At 38.8% G+C, this 27,503-nt stretch overlaps 1 protein-coding gene across 2 annotated transcripts in view; it reads right to left on the bottom strand.

The window, feature by feature from the left end:
- Positions 1-27,503, bottom strand: part of ITGBL1 (integrin subunit beta like 1) — a 206,451-nt gene that overhangs the window by 84,017 nt on the left and 94,931 nt on the right. For both annotated transcript variants that reach the window (XM_028112090.1, XM_028112091.1), the window contains 4 exons: positions 24,611-24,733; positions 21,220-21,360; positions 18,872-19,012; positions 9,419-9,565 (listed from right to left, as the gene is read on the bottom strand). In XM_028112090.1, coding sequence (XP_027967891.1) covers positions 9,419-9,565; positions 18,872-19,012; positions 21,220-21,360; positions 24,611-24,733 — 552 coding nt within the window. The remainder of the gene's footprint in view (positions 1-9,418; positions 9,566-18,871; positions 19,013-21,219; positions 21,361-24,610; positions 24,734-27,503) is intronic.

Genomic DNA, 27,503 nt, shown 5'->3' with positions numbered 1-27,503 from the left:
GCATTTCTACGACACCATTTTAGCATATTTACAATCATGCTTACAATGTGTGTCCTTCTTACTAACAATTAACCTCATAAGACAATTGTGAGGACAAGAGCTCTGCAAAGAAGTTGCGTTTTCTGTCTCAAACCCATCACAACGTGGGGAGAAGCAGTGGGGGGTGGGAGAGATGACATGTGCCCCCACGGCTGTCTCCCACTACATTTTTGTTCTTCATCTATCATCAAAAGTGAATGTGTTTCTTGTTCCCTACAAAAGTTATCCTCTCGTTAACTGTTTCTTTTCATGTGGTTCCCTCTACCTAGAACACATGTTTTTCAAAATTACTTTCTGTCTCATGCTACTCTGCCCCGCAGACTCAATTCCAGCTTCACTCACTTCATGAAGCCCTATTTGCACCCAAATTTCTTCAGAAAACAGTATCTTCCTCTTCTCACTCTCAAGACACTCAGTCCCCTTCCCAGCACACTGGTCACAGCTACCACAAATCCTTAGCACAGGGAGCAGTCAACTTTTTCTATAAAGGGCTAAACTGAATATTTGGGGCTCTGTGTGCCATACACTCTCCACAGCAACTATTTAACTCTGCCCTTTATAGCAAGAAAGCAGCTATACGCATACAAATGAGCTTGGCTGAGTTCTAATAAAACTGCAAAAACAGAATGCAGTCTCCCGATCCTTGTTTCCTTCTGCTGGCTTAGCACAGAGATACATGGTAGGGTGGGCAGTAAATATCAGGTTGATTAAATGTTATAAGCAACACCACTAAGGAAAACATGATGCATTAATTGGCTATGTGCTATCATATGATCATATATTGAATACATCCATTATGCGAATATAGCACAATGGCCAGCCCTATCAATTTTTAATAACATCTTATGTGTCCAAGAGGGGAATCATAGGGTTCTGATTAGCTCTACAACCTTAAAGCTTAGACAAAATGATGACATTTTGCCTCGTTGGTTTTCTATTAAAACAGAAATCTGCAGAGTATATGGTTCCATGAAGATTATGGCTGATAGCCAGACCAGATTGTTCCCCACTAAAAGTATCTGGTTTGCATTTTTATATCGAATAAAATCAAGTAAATAACTGCTAGAGCACCACACTACCTCCCTCACTATGTGTTTAGTGTTTTAATAGAAATAAATATATAATTGTAGTAACAAAACTGTCATAGTTGTCACACATTTCATTTTAAGCTCACTTAAAGAAATTGGGATTGAATTCAGGTCCAATTTTCTATTTTCATTTCAAATAGATTTTGACAATATTTGTTGCAGATCTTACTAGGAAGTTTTCTTAGCCAAAGGATTTCACTGGTTTTCAATTTACCATATAAAAATTATGCAAAATGTAATAAAAATTGTCTATTATTTGGATCGATTCCTATCTTTGACACAAAATGTTCTGTTGCCAGAGCTAAAACATTTAAGCAAGATCGTTGACTGCAACATAAAAAAAAAAATATTCACTCTGTCTTGGAAGTGATACAGTTTTCTGGACCACAGACTAGAAAAACCTCAGGCAACTGAAAAAACTACTAAATCTGTTACTTTCCACTGAAATATCTTCTACCATCTTTTTAAAAAACATACAAAATTATTAATTTCACCTTCTGAATTTCTTCCTCTCCTCTAGGTTCTATTGAATCTAAAAATGGCAAGAAGAAAGGCAAGGTAAAACAAAGAAGGGGAAACAAGGAACAGGGCTAACTAATTATTTACCCACTGGACAAAGGAGTCCCTGAATAATCATCCTGTATGAGGCTGCCGTTTCTACTGAATTTGGCTCTTTTCAAATCTTTTTAGCAATTCCCTTCAATCTATGCAAATTATGCCTTTAGTTAGCAAGTGCTGCTTCCTCATATGAGTGAGAGATTTAACATTGGATTTAATCAGGATCTTCCAGTAAGCCACCAGTTCTGGGCACCGGCACCTTTGGCCTTCTTGAGGACAGAAAATGACGCAACACTCAGAGGTCCCAGCACCTCATGAGGACATAGAGAAAGGATGTTGGAGGCACCATATTGAGTTCTCTCTGGATCCCAAACTTTTTGTCTCCACCCTATCTTTTAAAAAGTCATAATAAATAACATCTACATTCCTGAGTTTTTGTGAAATATAGGATGCATATACAATTTAAGACATTCTAGTAAGTTTTTCAGAGTACAAAGAAAGCAAATAATAAACAGGCTCTTCTCTTCCAAGGGACCTTCTACTATTGTGGGTCATTCCATGACAACAGAACAAATAGAAGCCATGGCAGAGAGCACTATGAGTTCAAAGTGTGCTCAGAAATCCATGGAAGACCGCCTGAGGATCCACAGACTGATTTTTTAATTCTTTAATATGACAAAAGCATGATTTACCAATTCATTGATATTCTCCCCATTTGGTGCATCACTAAAAGCAGCACCATTCCTTCCAGATAAGGAGGAGTAAGACGTTTATCTCACAGGGTCATTTCTTCATCTTCTTTGGCTGCAGTCCTTAGCAACTATGTTTAAAATGCCATAACTTAGTGCATGACTGTTCCAGAGTCTTCGAGCACTGGTGGATGTAGTAGATCTAAGACATACTTAGAATGGAGTAAATCTGAATCCTACTTGCTGCCTTGAAATATTGCGGGAAGAACACACGGGGCTCCCTTGTCACTTGAAAACCCTGTGCATTTTCCACTGCAGCTAACTTACAATGAGATATTTAATTAGGCCACTGAGAATTTTAAAATTATAATCAAAATCACAACAGGTGTGGTGTGGTGTGGTGCTTAATTTAAATGTCTGGAGATCTACTCTCTTGAATTTTTAAATCTACAATCCTATATTGTTTGCTCTAGGCACTAGGTAGGACAGCAGATCTCTAGAACTTATTCATCTTATATAGCTGTGGCTTTATACCCATTGAACAAGTCCCCATTTCCCCATTCGCATCCCCTGGCAACCACCACTCTGTTTTCTGCTTCTATAAGTTTGACTATTTTAAACACCTCTCATGTTAAGTATCCCTAACACACACACACACACACACACACAACATACACACATACACATACACACACACACGCAAAGGGACATAAGGACATGTTTGGAGGCATGGATATATTCATGACCTTGACTATGGTGATGGCATCATGGATGTATACAAACTCATCAAATTGTATATATTAAATATGTGCAGCTTTTTGGTTTATCAATTATACTTCAATAAAGCCGTAAAAAAATGTTAGTAAAAATATAGAAAGATCTTCCCCTCCCAAAGTTTTTCAAATTCACTGGAGGACTTCCATTTTTTAAATACTTTTTCTCTGTTTGAAATAATAACATCTCTGTGTACATGAATAAGAAAAATAATGATTCAGTTGTCAACAAATCAGAATAAAAATCACATAGTTTAAAAAATACATGAATCATGGGAAACTTCTTTGACAAATAAAACAAGAAAATTTAAAGATGTGCTTTGTCAGTAGAAGAGAGAAATTATGGCTGTAACTGAAAAATCTCCAGATGGTGGGAATCTGGCATGCTATTATTCTTTGAAAGTATGTTCCTAGCTAAGGGAATTGAACCAACTTGCTTAATTCATTAATTAAAACGTACTAATTGATAAAAATGAGGACAGTTTCTATTTTCTAAAAGCTACAATATTAAATAATTAGTCTCAATTTATCATTCTTCCTCCACTTCCCACCTTCCCTTGTGGGAGTACATGCTTATGTGTGCCTAAGGACTAAAACACACTCAATACCTCTTAGAACAATTCTGATAAAAGAAAACCAAAGGGCACAGAGGACAGGTAACAAAAGCATGTGAGACTGCAGACCAAACCAAAAGATGACTTAGACACAAGGACAAATGATGATGAAAGAAGGCAAATACAGCAAACACAAACCTCGGAATAATACTGCCTACAGATAAATCATTTGTTTGATGATTATAGAAGCCAATGAAAGGAGTTTTATAAATGGTAAGCTCATAACACTAAGAGCAAAATGTATCAAGAAAAGCTGAGTATTGAAATTGTCACTATTGGTGGGCAAAGGGAACCCCTGTTATGCTCCTGGTAGGAGAGTATATTGGTACACTTTTTCCAGAGAATATGATTTGCTTGGGCAATTTTTTTATTGAAAAGCTTTAATATATTGGTAGGCATTTAGATGTACATCTAAGAAAGATTTGTGCAAATTTTCTACTGCAAGAATGTAAATGATAGTATTTAGAACTTGAATAAATTAAGAGACGATTTAGATGTCTAACAGAGGAGGGCTGATTAAATTTGTTTGCCACAATTATACTATGGAATACTATGCAGCAATATCAACAATTCTGCATAAAAATGTTTTTTTTTATTTTTTTAATGTTTTTAACAAGGAAATATAGTCATTGCATATTGCTCAACAAATTGGCACGTTAAAAGACTGAGTAAATTATCTAAAACAACAGCTCTGGAGTTGGGTGGCCTGTAATAGAAGTTTGTATAAAAACTTGTACCCCTGGCACTTAGTATGCCAGATGACAAACTATTCAAATTTCCAATTTCTTTTTCTGTAAAAAGAAGAATAATTATACTTCCTACCTCATTGTATTTGGGGCATACATAATATGTATAAGATAATACATTCAATGTTCTTAGCATTTTACCTGTTGGACAAGTGCACATAAATGCTATTTATCAAATAGCATAAATACTTCATTTCTAAAATATATACATGTTTATTGATACTGCCAAGATATGCATATGGTTATAAACCTCAACTTTTTTTTTCCTTCTCTGTTTTTTTAAGATTTTATTTATTTATTTGAAGAGAGAGAGAGCAAAAGAGCAGCAGGAGGAGAGGGAGAAGCAGGCTCCCCACTGAGCAGGGAGCCCCACGAGACGCTTGATCCTAGGACTCTGGCATCACGACCTGAGCCAAAGGCAGACGCTTAACCAACTGAGTCACCAAGGTGCCCCTCTCTTTGGGGTTAAGTGTGGTTTTTTGTGTTTGCTTGTTTGTTTGCTTTATTTTTTTTTTAAGATTTATTTATTTATTTATTTGAGAGAGAGAGAATGAGAGATAGAGAGCACGAGAGGGAAGAGGGTCAGAGGGAGAAGCAGACTCCCTGCCGAGCAGGGAGCCCGATGTGGGACTCGATCCCGGGACTCCAGGATCATGACCTGAGCCGAAGGCAGTCGCTTAACCAACTGAGCCACTCAGGCGCCCTTGTTTGTTTGCTTTAACTGCATTCCCTACATGTTTTTCGTGGAACAGTCTGAGTCAGGAGTTCTGCTGCGGTAACAAACCATCCTATGTCAGCTGCTTCAAACAACAAAAGTTTATTTCTCCCTCATGTTACAGGTCCTTGGTGGGTCAGCAGAGGTTTCTCCAATCATCCTTAATCAGATATCCAGGCTAATGGATCAGTCACCATCTCAAACACTGCAAATCCCCACTGGGAGACAAGAGAGACGGCAAGTCTCTCACCGCCTCGTAAGCCTTTGCTCCCAAGTGACCCACATCAATTTTGCTCACATTTTTTGGCCAAAGCCAGACACACACTCAGAAGGAGAACCTCAATAAAAATTTTAAAAATGTATTCTTAAGTCAAAAAGAACTTAAAACTAATGTGTACCCTATCATGAGCCATTTCAAGTTTTTGAGCAGAACGTCGGTATGAGACGAGAGAAAGTTGTCCCTTGGCTCCAGTGCCCGGGAGGCAGAAATTAGGATGAATAATTCTGTGTCCAAATCAAGCAGAGGAGAGTAATCTCATTAAATAAAAAGATATTTGTAGGCCATAACGAATAGAAATCAAGGAGCCACAGGATTAATAGCGAATTTAAGAGATTATCTAAATTATTCCCCTGCTTTCAAGACATAATGATCACACTTAGTCATCACCAGCAGAAGCAAGTAATCTAATTTAATTTCCGGTGCACAAATGCCTTCACCTGGCCCCTGAGGTGGACTACGCTGAAGAACTTCAGTACATTCTACCAGGGGAATTTTTTTTCTTGGCCCCAGCTAGCGAGGGGCTGCAGATCTCCAGCTTGAGAACCGATGGGCCTTGTAATTGCTTTCCTCACTCATGTAAGCACAGCTGCAGCTGTCATTCATAAATGGCAAAACTAATCCTTTATAAGTTTTCATATTGGCCATTTGCTTTGAAACATCCAAAGCCAATGAGTTTGCAAAGATAACTCTGTGAGAAAGGAAGGGTCTCTGACCACTGGTCCAAGCACTGGACCGGCTCTCAAAAATCCCTGGTCTTCATTCTCAGAATTCTCATATTTTGTTATGATTCCCTGGGAAATCACTCCACTCATCAATACCTCCATTTTCCTGCGAGGAAACTGAAGAAGCTTATTATTTATCTCTAAAGTACTTTAAAAAGCTTACATGAATTATAAAAATAATAAAGTCTTCTAATTCCATACATAATATTCAATGCCTTTTTAACAAAATAAACTTTAAATATGTGCTATTGCTTAAAAATGGTAACTAATACATTAGTGAATCTCTAGAAAGGTAAGAGACAAATATGTGTTTCTCAGAGTTATCAAAGACTGGTATCCACAATAATTAAAATCCACCATAATTTTCTTACCCTAAAACCATATTAAAAAATCGAGGGACAAATAAAAAACAACTGGTAATATATAGAGAGTGATTTTCTACGTTTGAGAGATACTTTATAGGCTTTTCTTATTTTTCCATCATAAATTTGTTATTTTTTAAACAATGAATGAATGAATAACAGTAGTCCGAAGGACACTGATTTTTAATCCTTGTTCCTTTAAAAGCGTGACAGGCTTACTCAAGCTCTCTAATGATGATATTTATTAATGCAGGTAGAATAGTAGTTTCCATGTGGGGCTGCTGCTGCTGAAAAGCAATCAAGTCAGAAATAAAATTTATGAAATGAAAATTTCCTTCTACCCATATCCTAACCTTCTACTTATAATCAGTAGGGATATATAGCAGAATATGGGAAAATAACCTATGATACAAATAATCTTGGGGACTTTGTTTTCTATGTAAAGAAAACTCTAAATAGTCAAAAAGACAAATGGTAACAAATAACAGGAACACTCATGCACTGCTGGTGGGAATTAAAACGGTGCCCCCATTTTAAAGACAGTTTAGGTGTACCTCAAAAAGTTAAACAGAGTTACCATAAGACCCAGCAACTCCATGTATATGTATATACCCAAGGGAAATTAAAACACATACCCACACAAAAATTTATACATGAATGTTCATAGAACATTATTCATGATGGTCAAAAAGCATAAATAACCCAAATGTCTACTAATAGATGAATGGATAAATATATGTGGTATAGCCACACAAATGAATATTATCCAGCCATCAAAAGGAGTGAAGTACATGGATAAATCTTGACAACAGTATGCTAAGTGAAAAAAAGCCAGAAACAAAAAGATCACGTATTTTATTATTCCATTCATATGAAATATCCAGATTAGGCAAATCCATGGTGACAGGAAGCAAATCAGTGGTTTCTAGGGGTTGATGGGAGAAGAGAATGGGGAGTGACTGGTAAGGCGCACAGGATTTCTTTTAGTGGTGATGAAAATGCTCTGGGATGAGATAGTGGTGAAGGTTGCATAATTTTATAAATATACTAAAACCCACTAAGTTGTATACTTTAAAAGAGTGAATTTTATGGTATTTGAATTATATCTCAATAAAAAATTTATTTTTCAAAGAGAAAACTGCAACATAAATTTCTGATCTAACATTCAGGTAAAAGGAAGTCTTTCTCTTTTTCCTCTTTCATGAGCAAAATTGGTAATCATTTCAATTACCAGTTCCTCCAAAGGCATATTTCATATTAACTTTGCCATTTCCATGTGAGAGGTGAAAATGCCTTTCTTATTTTGATAAATCAAAAATAATGGAACCAGCTTTCCTTTAGATGAATTCTTCTTTCTCCTCCAATTTGTACTTGATCTGGAACCAAGAGCACACCCAAGGCTATGTGCCTTCTAAAACAACATAAGCTTATTCAGAGCTGTCTGTTTATAGGATGCTTTTTCAAAAGGCAACAATCTCAATGCAACATTAATGAGTTTCAGAAATGTCAGTGGACAATTAAGTGGTCTCATTCAGAAAGTTTTGAGCAAATATCCAAACTTTTTCTTAAAAAAGTATACTGCTGATCCCATTTATCTATTTCACTCACCATCTTCACTGCCCCCTCCCCCCAGCAACCACTAGTTTGTTCTCTGTAAGAGTCTGTTTTCTTGTTTGTCTCTTTTTTTTCTTCATTCATTTGTTTTCTTTCTTGAACTCCACATATAAGTGAAATCATACGGTATTTGTCTTTCTCTGATTTATTTCATTTAGCATTATACCCTTTAGATGCATCCATGTTGCTGCAAATGGCAAAATTTCATTCTTTTTTATGGCTGAGTAATATTCTATTTTGTATATACACCACATCTTCTCTGTCCATTCATCTATTGATGAATGCTTAGGTTGCTTTCATATATTGGCTATTGTAAATAATGCTGTAATAAACATAGGCATGGATACCTCTTTTCGAATTAACATTTTCATATTCTTTGTATAAATACCCAGTAATGGAATTACTGGATCATATAATCACATTTTTAATTTTTTAGATTTTTAATTAAATTTCTGTTTTCCACAGTGGCTGTACCAATTTGCATTCCCATCCACAGTACACACAGGTTCCTTTTCTCCACATCCTTGCCTACACTTGTCATTTCTTGTCTTTTTATTCTAGCCATTCTGCTACGTGTAAGGTGATACCTCATTGTGGTTTTGATTTGCATTTCTCTGATGATTGAGCATCTTTTCATATATCTGTTGGCCATTTGTATATTTTCTTTGGAAAAATGTCTATTCAGATACTCTGCCCATTTTTTAATCAAACTATTTGTGGGTTTTTGTTTTGTTCTGTTTTTTATTTTTTGCTTTTTTTTTGGTGTTGAGAGGTATAAGTTCTTTATATATTTTGGATACTAACCCCTTATGGATCTATCATTTGCAAATATCTTCTCCCCTTCAGTAGGTTGCCTTTTTCTTTTGTTTGTTTCCTTTGCTGTGCAAAACTGTTTTTTTTTAATGTAGCATTGAACTGACCTGAACTAAACTGAAATTGAACAGACCTCAAAGCTAAACTGATGGTATGAGTAAGAGTGAGAGAGAGAGAGAGTGTGTGTGCGTGCATACGCAGGACAGAGAGGGAGATAGAGAGAGATTATATTTCTCCATGTACTACCAGTAATGGAAACTAGATGTACTGTTAGTTCTAAAAAGACTAATCTTTCCTTACTGAGGCATCTCAGCTATCTGTTAAATAAGATATATGTGAACTGAATGCATTTGACTCACTCATAAGATTAGGAGGTGGGGACGCAGCCTGAGAGCCCTCACTTACCCCTTCCAGAGCAAGGCAGATCGGAGCTTCCTTGGCACTTCCTGATGCTCTCCTCTGCTGACAGTGGGCAGGAACGTGGGTGCTCACACTTTTTCCCATACCAGCCTACTTTGCAGTCACATCTTCCACAATTACACTGCCCATGACCTTCACAATGAGAGTGTAAAAAAAATATGAAAGAATAGACAATGAGGTCAGAATTAGTTTTCATTTCAATAGTGCATATTACAAATGAGCCAGGATCTTAACACCATATTAAACACTAAAGTGAAGGCACATTTATCTCAAGTTCTTAAATATCTGATTTACATTGATTGATCATGAGGGGTAAAGAAAAGCAACTACTCCTGATAAGATAAATGGGTTCGTAGGGCTATAAACGTGAATCCATCAAAATCCAGGTGCACGTGATTATATTGGTCTGCTGGGACCTAAATGGAGTATTTGATGGATCTGGTAATTAATTCATGTGGAGGAGAGCCATAGGAAACTGAAAACAATTTGCTGTTGAAACAGGTCTTACCTTGTAGAGACCCCCACACTTTTCATTACCTTTTTTTCTATATACTACATACTTAGCCTAGGAACTCTTAGCCTAAAACCAATAACCTCTGTGGAGTTCACATTCCCTGAGGATCAATGTAGTATACACAAAAGAGGTCAGGAAAGATATTAAACTTCTTTACACATGGTCACAGAGCCTATAACGAATTGTGATGAGTAGTGATATGGTTTAGCAAAAAAATGGCCTATGTCCATCAATCAAATAAACGGGTTCAAATCCTGGTCCTGCTATCTATAAAGTAGATACGTCAACATCTCCGAGGTTTAGTTTCTTCATTTTTGAATAAGATAATAATATATTATCTATCACATTTATCAGGAAGTCCATAATATATTTTAAAATGCGACATAAAAGTGAGTAATTGTTATTTTTATTCGAGTCCACATACATAAACAAGCAGGAATAGAAAGAAAAGCAAGAAAGCTGAGCTTTTCTTAATTCCTAATCAACATTCAGATAGTCATTATTACAGATGCAGGACACTGTGGATTTCTATAATTGCTGCAAAAATGCATGACATTTTTTTATTTTAAGTAGGCTCCACACCAAACGTGGATCCCAATGTGGGGCCCGCATTCTTGATCCTGAAATCAAGACCTGAGCTGAGATCAAGAATTGAATGCTCAACCGACTGAGCCACACAGATGCCCCAAAAATGCATGAAAAAATTTTAAAGGAAGTGGAATTATATTTTCTTGAAGTAAACTGAGTATGATGCTAATGGATGAAAATCTCCATTTTTTGTTTTGTCTTTGGCATCTGATATTAACATAATTCATACAATATGGAAACTGTTCTTCAGTACAGACTAGCCCTATTTTATCAAGTGTCCCTGAGGTTTGGGGGCAGATACCTATCTTTTGACTTGGAGGAACTGGACAATCCACATATCGGGAAGCTTTTCACCATCTATTAACCTGGTTCTTCATGAAATAGATCATAAAATTATAGGTCAAAGTAGAGTGAGATATTAGGGATCAGTGAATCCAAATTTTATATTTAATGCTATGTTCAATTCAACATACATTTATTGATCCCTTACTATGCAACAGAGTCTAAACAACAAATTCCTGTCACCATTAATACTCTGCTTCGAGCTCATCATTTTAAAGGAAAAGAAAATTGTGTTTGCTAATAAATATGTATGACATGTCAATGTGATCATTGAAACCTTTAAATATAAGAGTTTTTATTATACTAGTTTAACTTATTGGCAATTATATGTCAGAGGTTGTTTGGCTTTGTGGCTTTTTGCTAACTTCCCAGAAGTTCCTACCCTCCTTCTCCATCCTCATGTAATTTAGAGCAAGATTTCCAAACAGAGCTACATTGCAAAGACATAGATATATAACAACTCTAAAACAGATTTCAACATTTCAAGTACAATAAATTTGGCTGTTTATAGAAGCCAATGGCTTTGAAATTCTTGGAGACAAGAGGTCTCATTCCTAGGACAGTTAGATCTACAAGGATACCGGACAAAGCACAGAACATGCTGCCATTGGTGAGAGACTAGTTGATACTTTAACAAGAACAGTGAAAAACAGTTATACTGAAGGGGGGGGGGGGGAAGCTTTACTTTTAAACGTTGCAAACAGCTCTGAACATTAGAAGAAAATATTCAGTAGGCAAGGATGCCAAGCAGTCCCTGACTACCCAGGACACCGCCACACACACCCAGCGTGCAGTCCTGGTCCCCAGGCATGGAATGAAGCAGGAGCCTGTGCACAGGGAGAGCAGTGACTGAAGGCAGAACGTTCTCAACTTCTGTGGTTGTAATATAGGCTTCAGCTCAGCCATTAGTTCCTATCTCAGGTTCATTCCCATGCCAACATATCAAACAAAACTCATGGTGGAGTGAAACGAATTCATGAAGACTGTCAGAAGTTATGAAGAAGATTTTTAGAGTTAAGATCTGGTCCCACTAATAACAAAAGAAGTCAGAGGAATTGTGGATGCCTTGATACATTTTGGGGGGGAAAATGTAGCTGCTCTAGAGCTAGAAGAAATCTCAGAAAGTCTCTCGCCATTATGCTCCAGATTCACTCTCTGTTTTCTGTCGTACTGGTTTCCTCACTCGGTTTTTAATCTCTATGCTTTCCTCCCTAAAGTCATGCCTTTTTTCTATCTCTTCACTATTTCTGTGTTCTGATACAGTCACTAGGGGGAAAAGCAGCCTATGCGGTCCTACACCTCTATTTCCTGTGTGTTTAGTGCAGCATCATGAACATTCTCAAGAATCAGTCCTATAAATTTGTGCGTCACCTCTAGGCATTGCCAGCTCCAAGCATGGCTGGGAAGAACACATACAATGTGTCCCTCACTTTTACCACATGTGTGATGAGCCCTAACCTCCTGTGCCTTCTGCCTCAGCCTCAGCCTTCACCCGATCAAAGTCCCCTCGATAACCCCACTGTAGTCCATTGCTTAGGCACTGGAATAAATTGATGAGACCGTGTCACTGCTGTGACTGGCTGCAGAATGAAAGATTTTGCCTCTAAATAGGAAAGTGTCACAGTGGGAGAATATTATTTAGGTCAGGATGGCCACCGATCCTCTCAAATCACCCGCTTAGGAGTCTCCTCTACACTCTGCCCTCTGAAGTCAACATCCATTGAACAAGTTTGGGCTGAGGAAAGAAGGGTTATTAAAATATGAATGACCTAAGTCAACCATCTATAATGAATGAAATTCCTGAGAGTCAGTGAATGCATGGCAACCACTTTAAATGGTGATAGCAGGGATACAGACTGTTTCTTAAGGGTTTTATTGTTTTGGGAAAGTAGAAATACCTAAATCAAATGTCCCAGTGAGGATCACAGAGAAGCAAATGTGAAAGTAATAAAAAAAGTTTAAATAATTCTAGTCTAATAGGATTAGGTTAAAATATAAACATAACTTTTACTTTTAACTTTAAATTTTACTTTTACTTCCATGGTAATGAAGATTATAGCCTCCATCTTTCAATAACTCTAAATCACGTGTTCAAGTATATTTCAGAACATTACAGATCTCACTTTAAATGAAACTGTACCTTTTCCATAAAATCCTTTATGATATTTCATCAGTGGAGTTAGGAAATCACTTAAAATGCATGGTATTGATATCAGATTGTGAAGCTGGTATTGAGCCTTTCAGGGAAGACGGGAAGTCATAAAATGAAATTGCAATTTCTCTCCTGGAGTTACTAGTTTCTCAATTTCAGTATAAAAGTTATGCCAAAGAGAAAGAAAAGGGATCATTTTATAGGGATAAAATGAAGAAGATGAAAATGCTTGGTGTTGATATATAAAAAAGAGTTTAGAAATGATAAGATCTGTTTAGCATGAAAATCCTTTCAACTGCCGTAATATACTATAGCAAGTCTTTTCCAAACAAATAGTGAAAGATGCATAAGAGAAGAAATTAGGAGATCTGTGTCCTTAGTCTAAATACGTCACTAGTCCACCCTTCTGGCCCTCATCTCATTTTATCTTTAAAATGACAGAATTAGAAGAAGTGAATTTTACCACACTGAAATTTCATACTTCCATGCTAGTTTGTCAGTTAGATAGATAGATAGATAGATAGATAGATAGATAGATAGATAGATGATAGATAGATAGATATGGCCTCCAGGTGTTAATTTCATTGCTTCTAACAAGTATGCCTTCAAACTCTGTAGGCAGAGGATCAACAAATACAGAATGTTGTTGTTTATCCCTGATAGGAAACATGTGAAGAATGCACATTAGAGAATAGCTTTCAGAAGACCTATGACCTGCATTAAACACAAACACACACACACACACACACACACACACACACAGAGCAATGGAAGAACAACATGGTGCCCACATAATGGGATCGCAGCCCAATCTATACCACGTGGGCAGGCATTTGGCAACATGGCTAGACACCCAGTAGCACCATGGCCATGGCCATGCTGGGCATGTGGAGCTTTAAAGGCTCTCAGGCCATTACAGGAGAGGGTGATGATACCAAAACTTATTTTTTCTTTGTAATCATTGTGCTCTTTGGAGCAAAGTCATCTCAGAAATATCAATCCAGGACGAATGTAGTTGCTCCATTCCAGACAAACATTCTTCTGCTCTAGAAGATATTCTTTCTTTTAAAATGATCAAAACTTCTCTTGAACTGGAATCTGACTTTTACAATTAGCTTCTTATGAAGTAAGATGAGGACCATTAATAGGAAAAGTTTGGGGGAATAAATTAGATCTAACTAGTACTTGTTATTTAAAAAAAACAAACCCATTTGATATATTTATTTGATTTTTCTTTCAAGACGATGCAAACTGAATGTACTTAATCATGTCCTTCGGTTTCTTTCCATAATGCTTTGGTAATCCACCATGATAAATTCCCACACACAATATGGTCCTATCAAATGATTACATTTTCCAAATTAGTGGAATGCTAAGCCAGGACTAACTTTCTATTTTCACCATCTTGATAGGCAGGCCAAGTTGAAAAATAAAGTTTAAGGTCACACTGTGGCATATTTTAGCAGTTACGGGTTTTGGGGAAATAGACCAGAGTATAAATAGCCATCAGTAATAAAAGTTATTTCAGGACCAGGAAGTAAACTCAGTAGAGCAGCTCATAGAACAGCGGTAACAAACAGAGCCCCTGGTACAGTTCGGGATGGTTGGTCATGCCCTGGTCATTGTAGTTACACTCAAATTTTGTTAACAGTAATAGTCTGAGGTGTTGTATATGTACGTGTATCTGAGTGTGCACTTGAATTATATATGTGTATGGATGAGTTGGCGCGCGCGCGCACACACACACACACACACACACACTAAGTGGACGATGAACAACAAATAGGAATGAAAGAAGAAACAAATAAAACTGATTTATTTGGGAGCAGGGAGCAGGTTTTAAAATACTTGTGTCATCTGTATCCACAATGTAATAGGCACAAATATTTATATTTTAGCGCATTACTGAATAGATGAGTGGACTCAGTGGGAATGAATGAAAACAATGAGAATGTCAATTAAAAGAGTAACTTCAACCAACTCACCGGGAGATTTCCCTGGGACTCAAATAAGAAAAACACCCTGAGGATGGCAAGAATGGGAGCGAAATATAAAGCTGCACTTCATCTGCGCCTTCTTATATCCCAGGCTTGCATAAATCACTAGAGAACATTGACATAGTTGGGTTACTTCCATCTCCTAACACAGAGACACTAACATCCTCAACAGTCAGCTGCGTGGCGTCCTTCCCATGGTGCAACTCCGACAGACAATTAAGAAAATTGTGAAGACTAATAAATCACTTAACAGAACGTCTAGAATTCGACAGATTTCCTGAGAATGAAGAAATCCCAGAGATGGGTGGCCTGCCCCAGATCATAACGACATTCAGAGAAGCTTTGTTTTATAAGAATTGTGAGCATCCAGAGGACAGTTCTTCCTTACCAAAATAAAGTAAAATTGAAGAAGTTTGTTTGCATCACTTGGAGATCAAATTACATGAGTACTTAGGTTCTGTATGTGTTTCCAGGTGACACTTAATGGCTGTGTGAACTCTCTCAAGTTACTTAATTTTTCTGAACCTGTGCTTCCTCTCCTGTTAAAATGCAGATAATAACGTCTCCCCCTCTGAGTGAGGGTGAACATAAAATGGAACGAGGGGTGTGAAATGGGCTAAAAGAGCGGGGTCTTGTCTTGTTGTCTGAACCACAGCCTCTTGCTCCATCCCTTCTTCCCACTGCCACGGGTCCGCCCCCCCCCAGTGCGGAGACCACAAGTAGAGGGTTAAGCACTCTTCTCTAAACTCCTCCCACGATAAACCTGACCTACCACAGCCATAACGACCCAACAGCTTCACTTGCCCTGAAATCTCCTAGGATAGGGAGGAATGGAAAATGTGAGAAAGAGGAAACGAGGGGCAGAAGGAAGAAGAGAGGGAAGAGATGAAGTGGAGAATTTCAGCTTCCAAGGAGGCCTCCTGTGGACCTTTACCTGCCCAACCTAGAGTGGTAACTCTGAGTCCAAATGACACGCAGTAGGAATTGTGAGCTTATAATAAAAGGATTGAAGTGTTAACTGAAGTTCATTGCCCGTCTTCACTGCATGACCCCTCTCCCTCACCGTGAGACAGAACAGCACACGCGACCCTGAGTGGTCACTATCATGTAGCTATTCTGAATGTTTCAACCCCACTCCAAAATCAAGATCACAGGTTTATCAACGAAGAACATACCCTATGTAAAACAAACAAACAAAAACCCAAACAATAACAAAAACCAAAACCAAAAACAGTATATCAGCAAGTCACAAACTTATATTTTTTATATAGCCTGATTATCTCCTTCATTTTCCCATTTAAAATTGTATGAAATCATGTTTTATCTCACAGTCTTAAAATGGAATTCTTAAATGACATTTCCTGAACCCTGGTATAGTCTTAATTACCTACTCTCGGGCTCTTAACTTCTCATGTTCAGCCCTGACCCTTCAGACTCACATATTCAACGGGCTGAAAAAAAAAAAAAAAACAACTTTGGATTGCCATTGGTCCTTTAGGCTCAATACCTAGAAATGAATTTGCCAACTTCCTTTTCCATTCCCTGTTTCGGTAAATGGCACCCAGACAACCAGACTGGAAACCCGTGAGTGTAGCACTTCGCTGCCTAAAACCATCATTAGTTCCCCATTACCTTTGGAATAGAGTCTGGTTCTGCAGCAAGGTAAAAAGACCTCTAGTTCTGTTTCTCACCAGCTTTACCTTTTGTCACTCGTGCATTCTGGTGATAACTAAACTGATTCTAGTCCCCGGCACAGATCACACACTTCTATTCTCTTTGCCTAGGACGTGCCTCTCATCTCTTTTTACCTGTGAGCCTACCTTTTAGGTAAGAAGCCCATGCTCGACATTCTCTACACCATTTACTTATTCAGTTTGTTTGCTGCTCTCCAGTCCCAATGGGATGTAAACTCCATCAGAGGAGGGATGTGATCTGTCGTGTTCGTTGCTATGTCCCCAGCATCAATGGCCAGATGAGCAACAAATCCATGACTCTGAAAACCTCTCATACCACAGTTTATTAAAATTTCATGTTTAGATGGCAGTTTTGTCATTGTTGTTTTGTTCTGGTTTTGGGTTTTTTGTTTTGTTTTGTTTGTTTTGTTTGTTTTGCTAAACAGTACATTTTTTGAGGGTAGAATCTATGAATTTTTGTATTTTTAGACCCTAATATCTTACGTAGACCCTAATATCTTATGTAGTGCCTCTAGCACAGTTGGCTCCTGATAAAGGTTTGTCCTAGTAAACTGAAGTTTAAACATTTTTTTCAGTGAATAAAGAACTTTTATATTTCTTCGGATTCATAGACCTTGTTAACATCGTGATCCTGTCTCTTTGCTGTGAGGCCTTGAGCAGTTTATGGAACTTTCCTGAGCCTCACTACCCCCGTTTGTAAAATGAGAAGAAACAGATTCCCCACCTCGTAGAGTTTTACAAAAAAATAAATGCCACAATCTGGAAAGTGCTTAGCATGGTGTCTGGCACAGAGAGCCACCCAAGAGTTAGCGGCTGTCTCATTTCCATGGTGTCAATAATAACCCTCAGATATAATGAATAACAGAAAAATCTGGAAAGGGCAACCCCTCAAGAGAAGGGTGTTCACGGAATGTTCAGGAAGTTCTCCCGAGCATGAGGGATCGTCGGGAGAAGGAAGTTCTTCTGCAGTGGGAAGTTTTAGCAGCAGGCTCCCCTCCTCGGGGCCAGAGAAGCTTCCACAGCTGCATAATCGGGATTAAATAGGGCAGCTCTTTATCTCCCTTTGCTGGCAAGCCTTCAGGAGACAGTGGAGTTTCCTATCTACTTACACACCCATCTAGCAGTCCAGCTTAAAAAGATGTATATGCAGATGTCTCTGTCTCCTGGGTGGTCAAATATAACCGGACTGAAAATCCATAACTCCAGCTTTTGCTCAATGACACTTTTCCAGATAAATCTGACCACCTTCTTTTTCCCTTTCCACCCTGAGAGGTTCTGGCAGGGGGTGTTTTTCCACTGCACTTAAAACTGCAAGCTCCCTAAAGCCGAAGATCGATTGTGTTTGTCCCCTTCACTGCTGGAACCGAAAGCCAGGATGCTGTCCAGACCCTGGTGAACGGTATCTGCTCTATAAATGTTTATGGAACAAAATCTTTGAATCCACTTATTGATATTTAATCCTACACTAGTCTGCAGAATATAGGATATAAATTATGCCAAGGACTTAAGGCATGAAAATATCCAGGAGAACTGTGTTATGCGAAGTTGTGTAATACATGAGCGTAGCTGTTCTCATGGTCCCCATCCTGGACACTGTCATTGGTCTGCTGGTTCTGTATGTTCAGAGCTGAGCAACAGATATCTGGGGGAGGCAGTTCTCCTTGGTGAGGAGTTAGACTAGTTCTAAGAAAGTGAGGCCCTTTCATCTCTGGTCTTTGCCAACGTGTAAATTCTCTGAAGGTTTTCCAAGGTATTCACGGGAGCGCTGTGACTATCAAATGCTTTCCAATGCACAGATTCAGTTCATTCATTCATTCATCATTCATGAATTTATTTTGGGAGAGGCAGCGTGTGAGTGGGGGGGCGCCGAGGGAGAGGGAAAGAGAACCACAAGTAAGCTAAGTAAGCTCCACACCCAGCACAGAGCCTAACACGGGACTCGATCTCATGACCCTGAGATCATGACCTGAGCTGAAACCAAGAGACGGATGCTTAACCGACTGAGCCACCCAGGGGCCCCACAGATTTGGATCTTTTAGAGTTTCTGTGAGAATCAGAATCAGGCTTGAAAATAAGAAAACGAATATATATATTTTTTATTTTATTTTTTATTTTTTTTACTTAAAAACAGGAATGAGGAAAGCAACGTACCTGAACAGAAGTCATCAGAGTATCTGTCATAGACAGCCCTACAGTCCCTCTCGTCACACTCACAGGTGTCCCCGTGAACATCTCCCCAGTCTCCAGTTGGGTCAACATCGTGGCAAGAACACTCGCCACACACACAAGTCCCTAAGTGAGAAAAAAAAATTGTATATGGTTTTAGGGAAGAAAAATCATGGAAGAAAGCATCTGACACATTGCTTTTTAAAACCTTTTGCTTACTGTGTATTTGGAAAATACATATACTGGAGAAAAAAAATTCTACCAAGGAAAAACACCATCTAAAGTGGACAGTAGAGATTCTTTAATAAACAAAAGTTAGTATCTGAGTCTATAGTTGTGTGGGGTTGTGGGACGTGCCGTTAGCACGATTCTGCCTTCTCTCTAAAATAATATCAAAACAAGAACACGAGATAGAATCCTTGTCATCAAGAAACTTGCCGTCTATTTGACAAAAAAGAAAGCTAACGAAAGACTGTAGGGTCATGCACTGAAATGCAAAAGGTGGTTATATCTGAATGTTTAAAATGTATTTTAAAATATCCATATCTGTATTTTAGAAAACAAATACACGTGGCTCTCCTAATAGTGTAATTGTTGCAGGGGCAGGGGGTGAGGATAGGTATGTGCCAAAGTGGGTCCAGCGTGAAACTGAATGAGCCATTTGGGCAATGTAGGACATGCATTCTGTCCCCGATGAGCTCTGTCTACCACGGAGGCTTTTCTGGCCTTGGAGATGGGCTAACGAGGAGGATGAGCTAGGTTTGTGCAGGGATCGGTGTCTCTCTCCTGGCCCGGAAGCAATGATGGGGAAGAGCGCTGGGGGAAACATGGCAGGTACCTTCCAGGGGAAATAAAAGGACTCATGGCCGTGCTTCCCCCACTCGGACTCGCCTTCAGGAACCCCTGAGTCTCACTGCTAACCAGCCTCGTTCAGGCATGGTGCTTTCCTTTCTGCCCTTGGCGGATCTCCAGATCGGACAGCTCCCGGGAAAGGGGAGGCAGGAGGCGAGACTGCAGAGAGGGGGCGAGTCGTGTGTGTTTCTGAAGGACCTCTGTCTGTCTCTCGGAGCCCACCGGCTGCAGAACCCGGCCCTGCTCCACGGCCCAACCATTTCCACTTCTCTCTTCACTCCTTGCAACACCTACCTGCTTGCTTCCCACGGGAACACAGCACAAGCTGCATACCCTGACAGCATGATGGTGACCACTGACCCTACTGTATTAATAAAAAAGGGACTCAGGCAGCAACACATCCTTATATAGTAAAGGAAAACATAACATGAATGAGTATGATGATCTATAGTCAGACCGATTCTGCATAAATTAAAAAGAGGACTTTCCTTTATGATTTTTGCTCCAAGTTCAGGCCTTTTGCTTTCCTTTCTCTGCTTACAGAAATGTGGCCCATTTTACTCTTCCATGTCAATGTTTTCTGCCAATTTTTCAAAAGATAGAATCGGTTGTGTGTTAAGGTCTTCTGTGGAAGCAGGATCTATTAAGAAGTACCATTCGTTTATAGACATGAGAAAAAGAGTTTTCCAACTTTCTAGATTTTTATAATTTTCTAGAAGGAAAAATGGTCACTTATTTATATCATGAGGTCGGCAAGGAACAGTCCCGCATGGTCCTCTTTTACTTACAGTACAGCTAATAAGGGAAAAAATGACAAATATTTTCAAGGGTTTTTAAAAAGTGTTAAAAACTGATTTGACTTGATATCAACAGTTAATTCATGTTAAATTACATTTTAGCAATACTAATATATTCTTAAAGTTCACGTTGGAGGTCAGCATCAATTTTCTATGGCTACCTGACACGTCGTTTCTGTATCTCTTCAATATCATTTTTATTATTGCAGATAAAAGTGAAGCCACTCCAGATCAATTCTGAATGACAACCAAGCCTTCGATTTACTCATAATGAAGACAAGAGAGTTTCTTAAATGCTCTCTAGACATTAGATGCTCATGCTGGAGATGGTTCTGTTAGTGAAGAGACACTCAGCAGAAGTATCTACAAGAATTGCCTTTTAGCTGTCTTGTGCCATTTCTGGATGGCCGCCAAAGAAATTACAGTCCCTACATTAACAATGGGTTCAGTGAAGCTTAAACTATAGCAACTTTCTTATCCTTCTGTTTTTTTACTCAATAAAAAAATGAGAGAGAAGATTGTTGGTATAGTATGGACTTACATCGAAGTCAAACACCATAAAAGACAACTTCCTCCCATAGTGAAGGAAATCCAGAGAAAAGGAGTGTTAACAATTAAGAGCTTTGTTCCTCCCCCCCCCCCCCACCGGCCCCAACTCCGTAGTAATGTGAATGAATGACACACCTCTGTTACTGCAGATTTTGCCATCTGGAGATGTGCATCTTCGCTTGCTCTCCCAGGGGGTGATATCACACTGGAACTCACATTTATCTCCATGCCAACCAGACCCGCAATAACAGTTTCCACAGTAACACTTTCCATGGCCTTTACCCAAAATGAATTTTATAGAGTGAGGGGAAAAAAAGCAACTTTTAAAAGCAAAATTAACTTTCTATCTCTTCATGATCATTTTTGCCTTTTGAAATAAAATCTACCTGCTTGACAGTCCCTGCTTAAAATAATCAAGTTACAGATTTGCATATACCCATGTAATTATACACGCAAAGAAAGCCAAAGTGTCCTCTAACTTGTCCTAGCCAGGTAGCTGATTAAAATGAAAGAAATTTAAAGAAATGACATGAAAGACTGTGAAAGCCCGTCTACTACCTTTCGATCTCAAAGGTACGGCATCCAAGTCCAATGTATGTAAGCATTCCTTCAGAGGGTATTTCTGGAATTAGTCATCCAAGTATTTCATTTGAAATCAACCACTGAGAAACCAGGGGTACATATTTACTTGGATGCACAGTATTAATGACTGAACCATTTCTTAAATCAGGGGACATATGTCATCTTTCCATTCAAATGTGTCCCACAGTCTGCTGTGCTCCACCACGAGGAAAAGAGGTTTTCTGTTAAATCAGTGTTTAGTCCTCCTTTAGGCCAATAAACTATCATGGACCCTTGGCCTCCCAATCAAATCCCCCTCCTATTTGTCAAGGGGGCAGAAATGATAGGGAGGGTTGCCCCAGAACATTTTGTGTTCTGAAGCCACCACACCCCTCTGGCTCCTGCCTCTTATGAAATCTTACCCTGCTCATTTGTACCTACTTCCCAGCAACCCCTCATGAGCTGTCACATCCTGGCTTTCTGCACCCCTACTGAGCAATCCTTCTGGCTCCCAGAAGGTGGCAATTCTATGGGCCTCAAGTCAGTTGCCACGTTTTCTCTCTAAATGAGCTGTAATTTTGATTTCCATGGAAAACCTCCTATTAACCTAACAGTCAATGATCGTTTCTACAACAAGTTTTCATTTTAATTTGTTCACGTAGGCAAATGTAAGGGCTATCTAATGATTTCACCAGTGATAAAATATAAAGGCTATACATTTTATTTATGAACTCAAAAACATCTCTCCGGTACCCACACAAAATACATCCTGGGGCTGTCTCCTCAGGAACTTACACTGGAACACAGCGAGACAACTGTGTATTAAAACCTTTTCTAGAAGTCAATTTTTTTTAAATTTTTTTTAAGACTTGATTAACTTTTTAAACTAGAATTTATTTCCTCTGTAATTTTAGGAAATTTATGTAAGGTGCTGCATACGTAAGCATTACCATGACATTAACAAATAATCCCAAATCTACATTCTTCATACCCAAATTCTTTGTATATTTATAAAACTCAAAATTGAATTAGGGTTTTACTAAAACATCACTGAGATACAGGTGAATAAGGAAAGAAGAATCATGTCAAACTACATTTGTATGTAGATACAAAAAATTAAGCAGATATCCTCACAACCCAAATGAAAATATTGTTAACAAGCCATATGTGGATAATTGAGATAAAATACAAGCTTGGGACAATACACACTGCACACAATAAATATCACTCTTTGCTTTGTATAAACTGATGGAGCGAGAAAATCTCCTTTTAAACTGTTCCACTGATGGGCTGTAGAGTCACCTCTCAACAGATTGGTTTCACGCGAATGACATGCAGAAAGACCTAGAATCCCAGCCAAAGTCACCCTCAGAGGATATTTACTGGAGTGCTGAAGTGTGTGGTCAGAGACTTTGCACCATGAAATTGCTTAAGCCTCAAACAAGTGGAAATGGTTAGTGGCAGGGTTGGGAGTCAAACGTTTCCGGTTGTGTTGCGTCAAGTTAAATGTTTACATTTACACATGCAAATAGACCTCGCTTTGGTGGTATGCATCAGAACCCACTGGCCCCAAGCGTGTTCCCTACCTCCTTTTTGGTCCATCCTAATTGGAAATGAAACATCAGGAGGATAGATACATAATATTTGTAGGTGGATTTACCTAACTCTTCTAATTATTTTGGATTGAGTCCATTAACAGAATTGTCTGAGCAGCATCTAGCTTAGGTCATTGCCTTGAAAAACGTAACTTTTTGTATTTGTCTGTTTTATCTTGGTGGGTTGTACAGCAAGGACACCAGAGGGAACCAAGCTGACCTAAAATAAGAATATCTGGATGACCGCAAGAACTGAAGCTACAATTTGTTTTTATAAACAGAGGGAGAGCTTGTCCTCCTAAGTTAGTGACCCTTTCTCTGTGGCTCTCTGGTTCCTCCTGCCCCATTTGTCCCTGATCCTCCCAGGGAAAATTCTCTTCTGAAATCACCCAATCTGCATGCAGAATAGGATTCCATGCATTGGAATCTTGTCAGAGATAAATGAAATAAACAATTGCTTATTAATGGAGAGATGAGGCCAGCGGTAACCAGGCTGAAGCGTTTACATTTATGTAAACTGAAGGGATTCTCACTGCTCTCTCCTTTTCCTCTCCTGTGCTAGTCATGGGTGCAAATAGAAACTCTGGGAACATGCTTGCAGATAGGAAAGCAGAAGGGAAGGATACTCTGGGTGATGAGGAGGGGCTCTTCTCATGGAGCTCCAGACCCCGGGGCACTGATACGACTCTCCATGGGTGGGGTCAAGGGCTCAGTCTTTGGTGTCCGACAGACAAGAGTCTAAATTCCAATACTATTGCTGGAATGACCCTGGGTGCATTACCCAACGAATGTGAAGAACTTAGTACAGTCCTTGGCGCTAGGAAGTGTGGCACATGCAATAAATGCTTCAGTAGAAAAATGGATTGAGTAATGGTGTTAGAAATACCCTAGAAAGACAAAAAAGATCATGAAAAATGTTAATCTAAGTATGGGGTGGGGAGGGACAGATTCTAGGCTAGTGATCCTTTCGGCCTCCAATGTCTCCAATGGGACATGAAACTATTTAAAGTCTTATGATTTAGCAAGGGAAAATAGAATGAAATTAACACATGCAATTGAGGGACTGGGAGAAAAGAGACAACATAAAAGTGCTGCACGAAGCAGGGAAGATGAAGTACCGGTAGGATCACTCTGGAACCACACAGTTGGTCGGTTGCTATAATGATCGGGCTCTCCCCTGGGAACAGTCTGATTTTGCATTTAAAAAGTACTAGTCTACCTTAAGTGACTTATACGAGGTGTTCTCCAAATAAACACAAATTCAGATTAAATGAGTAAACAGTGCAGGAATGTATAAAGTGACAAAAGTACAATAAAACAGGTGAAAAATCAAGGACTTTTACTAATTTCTACGAAGTTAGTGTACCTACCTCCACATATTTCTTCTGTTTCATCGTCTATGCATTCTCTATCGTCACACTCACAAAATTTACCATAAACGAGGCTGTTTCCATCTGGATTATCACACTTACACCTGCCACAGTGACATGTACCTAAACCATTTAAACAAAGCAAAAAGCATTTCTTAAGTGCATATAAATGATCATCGATGATTTTTAATCTCTTTCAGAGACAGAGAAAATGCAAATCAATTTAATATTCCAATTATGTAACTCTGTGGGTAGGATGAGATAGATAACATTCTTTCTTGATGATTATAGTTCAGCAATTATATTTTATGGCACATAGCCACAGCTATTATGATTGACCTCTAATAGCTTCATGAATGGAAATTTGACCTCCCCAAGTGCAGAGCTACTTTACACATGGCCATCCAATCAATGCATGAATGACTATCTTGCAATTACACCTGGGTCTGAAGTGAACTAAAGCAGAAAATTCTAAGCTTTGTGAGGGAAGTAGCCTTGCTTATCTTCCTCACCAGTATTTATTCAATGCTTTGCACAATATTTGAGCATGCTATTTATATAATAAATATTTGTGGAATTCATTATCAAATGCATAAATGAAAAACTTAGAATCTCCTAATAATTTCACCTCTACAGTGTTAAACTGATCCATACATCCTTATGACAATGGGACCAGAGCAGGTTTTCTCAGGTATAGTGTCCCGGGACCTCACCAAAACCTCAGGGAGGCTCACAGTGAGTGACACAGAGGCACAGGAGTCATCTGGTATACCATACGCCATAGACTCTGCCAACTTTGAGGATCTGACTACAACTCCTGAGAGTGATTTCACTGACAGTAAAAGAGCACTCAAATGATATTGAGAAGTAGAATGTCCATTTAAGGAACGCTCTTCTTAATAATTATTTTTCCATTTTTAATCGATCATCATAGCAACGAACAGATATGAACTAAGACTTTACCACTCACCAGATACCATCCTAGACTGTGGAAACACAATGGGAGATCAAGTCAGCCATAATCCTCCTCTCAAGAGTTTGATATGAGAAAACCAAAGTGATCAAATAAATGGAGAAGTGCAAAGTGTTGCAGAGGAGCTTAGCAGGGGATTTACCTGAGACCTGGTAGTCAGACACGGAGTCCTTGGGGAAGTAGATCCTAAATGAGGTACTGAGAGCAAAGTAAAAATCATAGGCAAGAGAAGTGAGATGGTGTGGAGGCCCACTTCCCGCAGGAGACAACAGCCAAGGGTCTGTGGCAAAAGTGGAAATAAGAAGAAAAAGTCCAAGATGGCTAGAACATAGGAAATGATGTGGAAAGTGGCACGAACTGAATAAGGCATGTGGAGGTGCAGCTTACGGAAGTCTTACAGTTCCTGTTAAAGTTTTCCAACTTTAATCCAAGAATAATGAGAAGCCATAGAAATACTTTCAGCCGGGGAGTCATGTGATCATGTATGCATTTTTACCAGATTATGCTAGTTGTCATATGTAGAATGAAGTGAAATGAGGCACAGTGGATGTGAGAATAGCTTATTACATTTGTCTGCAGGGAAGAAGACAGAGGCTGACCAGGGTGATGGCAATGAGTTAGAAAGAAGTGAAGATGCTCAGGGGTGTTTTCAGGAGAAAGGACAGACGACTCAGGGACTGTGTATGAGTGGTGAAGGATCGGGAGGAACTGAAGAGGATATTGATGTTTGAACTGAGCTACTGGATATTGGCAAGTCTGTATGAGATGGGCCAGAAAGGGCATGGATTTAGGACTACGGTGGATTTGTAGCCAAATCCAGGTTTTAATAACCAGTACTATACATTTTTGAGGTCATTATGTTCATCTCTAACTCTTAAATTGCTTCTCTGAAAATAATATCTCCCTCATAGAGCTGCTATGAGGGCCCAGTGGTAAATATATCACCCAGCCATCCTTCTGAAAACAGTTTGTTCAGTTACATCATAGGTTTTCAGAAAACTTTGGGTTCTTCATCTTCTCCCATGAAGATACTGAATCTATGAGTCATGTTCTCAAACATTTCCCCTAGACTCTTCTGTATATTGATAGACCCCACGACGTCCTGTCTTCATACCCTCTGCATGATTCTGGTACCCAGGTCATTCCCAATCAGCTATTATCTTGAAAGAGTTTTTTCTCTCACAGTCCCATAGAAATGGTGATTTTGCAGAATTTGAGCTAATTATTTTTCCTCCTTGAGAATACTCATGAATTTTGCATTTATTAAATTTCCTTTTCTTGTATGTGTGTTTTTTCCTGAAAACTATTTTAAATTATAAAAGCTCATTTCAAATCGAAGGCTATAATTCATGGTACTGCCTCATCTCATTTTTTTCTCTAATTATCGCCCTTCTTTTTCATTTTCACATTTATTCATGCTGTCTTTTAACCATCCACATATCCATTCATTAAATTTTCTTGCTGCCTACTATACTGTTGGCAAGGCACCAGGTGCTATAGGAGATAATAAGAAAATTAAAACTAAGCAAATCACAGACCAGGAAGAAAGAGCTTAGATGATCAATAATTTTTACACATATGTATGAGACCAGATGACGTAAAGGCATCTGCAACAGATCTGTGACAAATACCATATAGAAAGTATAAACCTCAGTCTGGCTCTGTAAAGGAGGAAAGGCACAGTAAAGGAGCAAGTTCTTGAGTTGGCACATGAGGTATGGATAGGCTTTCAACAGGTGGAGATGGAGAAAAGGCTTGCGATGTTGAGGAAGGAGCCTCAGCTAAGGGATAAGGATGTGGAATTAAAGAACAGCGCAAAGTCTGGCTTGGGTTTGGAGAAAAGGGTCAGTTGAAGGCAGAGAGTAGAGGATCAAGAATATTGGCTAAGAACTTTAGAATTTATCTGTTGGAATACCAGGA

Source organism: Eumetopias jubatus, unplaced genomic scaffold (genome assembly GCF_037043125.1).
Source record: "Eumetopias jubatus isolate StellerSeaLion01/CBP00866 unplaced genomic scaffold, mEumJub1_p1.0 scaffold_3, whole genome shotgun sequence".
NCBI lineage: Eukaryota > Metazoa > Chordata > Mammalia > Carnivora > Otariidae > Eumetopias > Eumetopias jubatus.
Note: the sequence above shows the minus strand (reverse complement) of the source record. Positions and strands in the feature narration are given on the sequence as shown.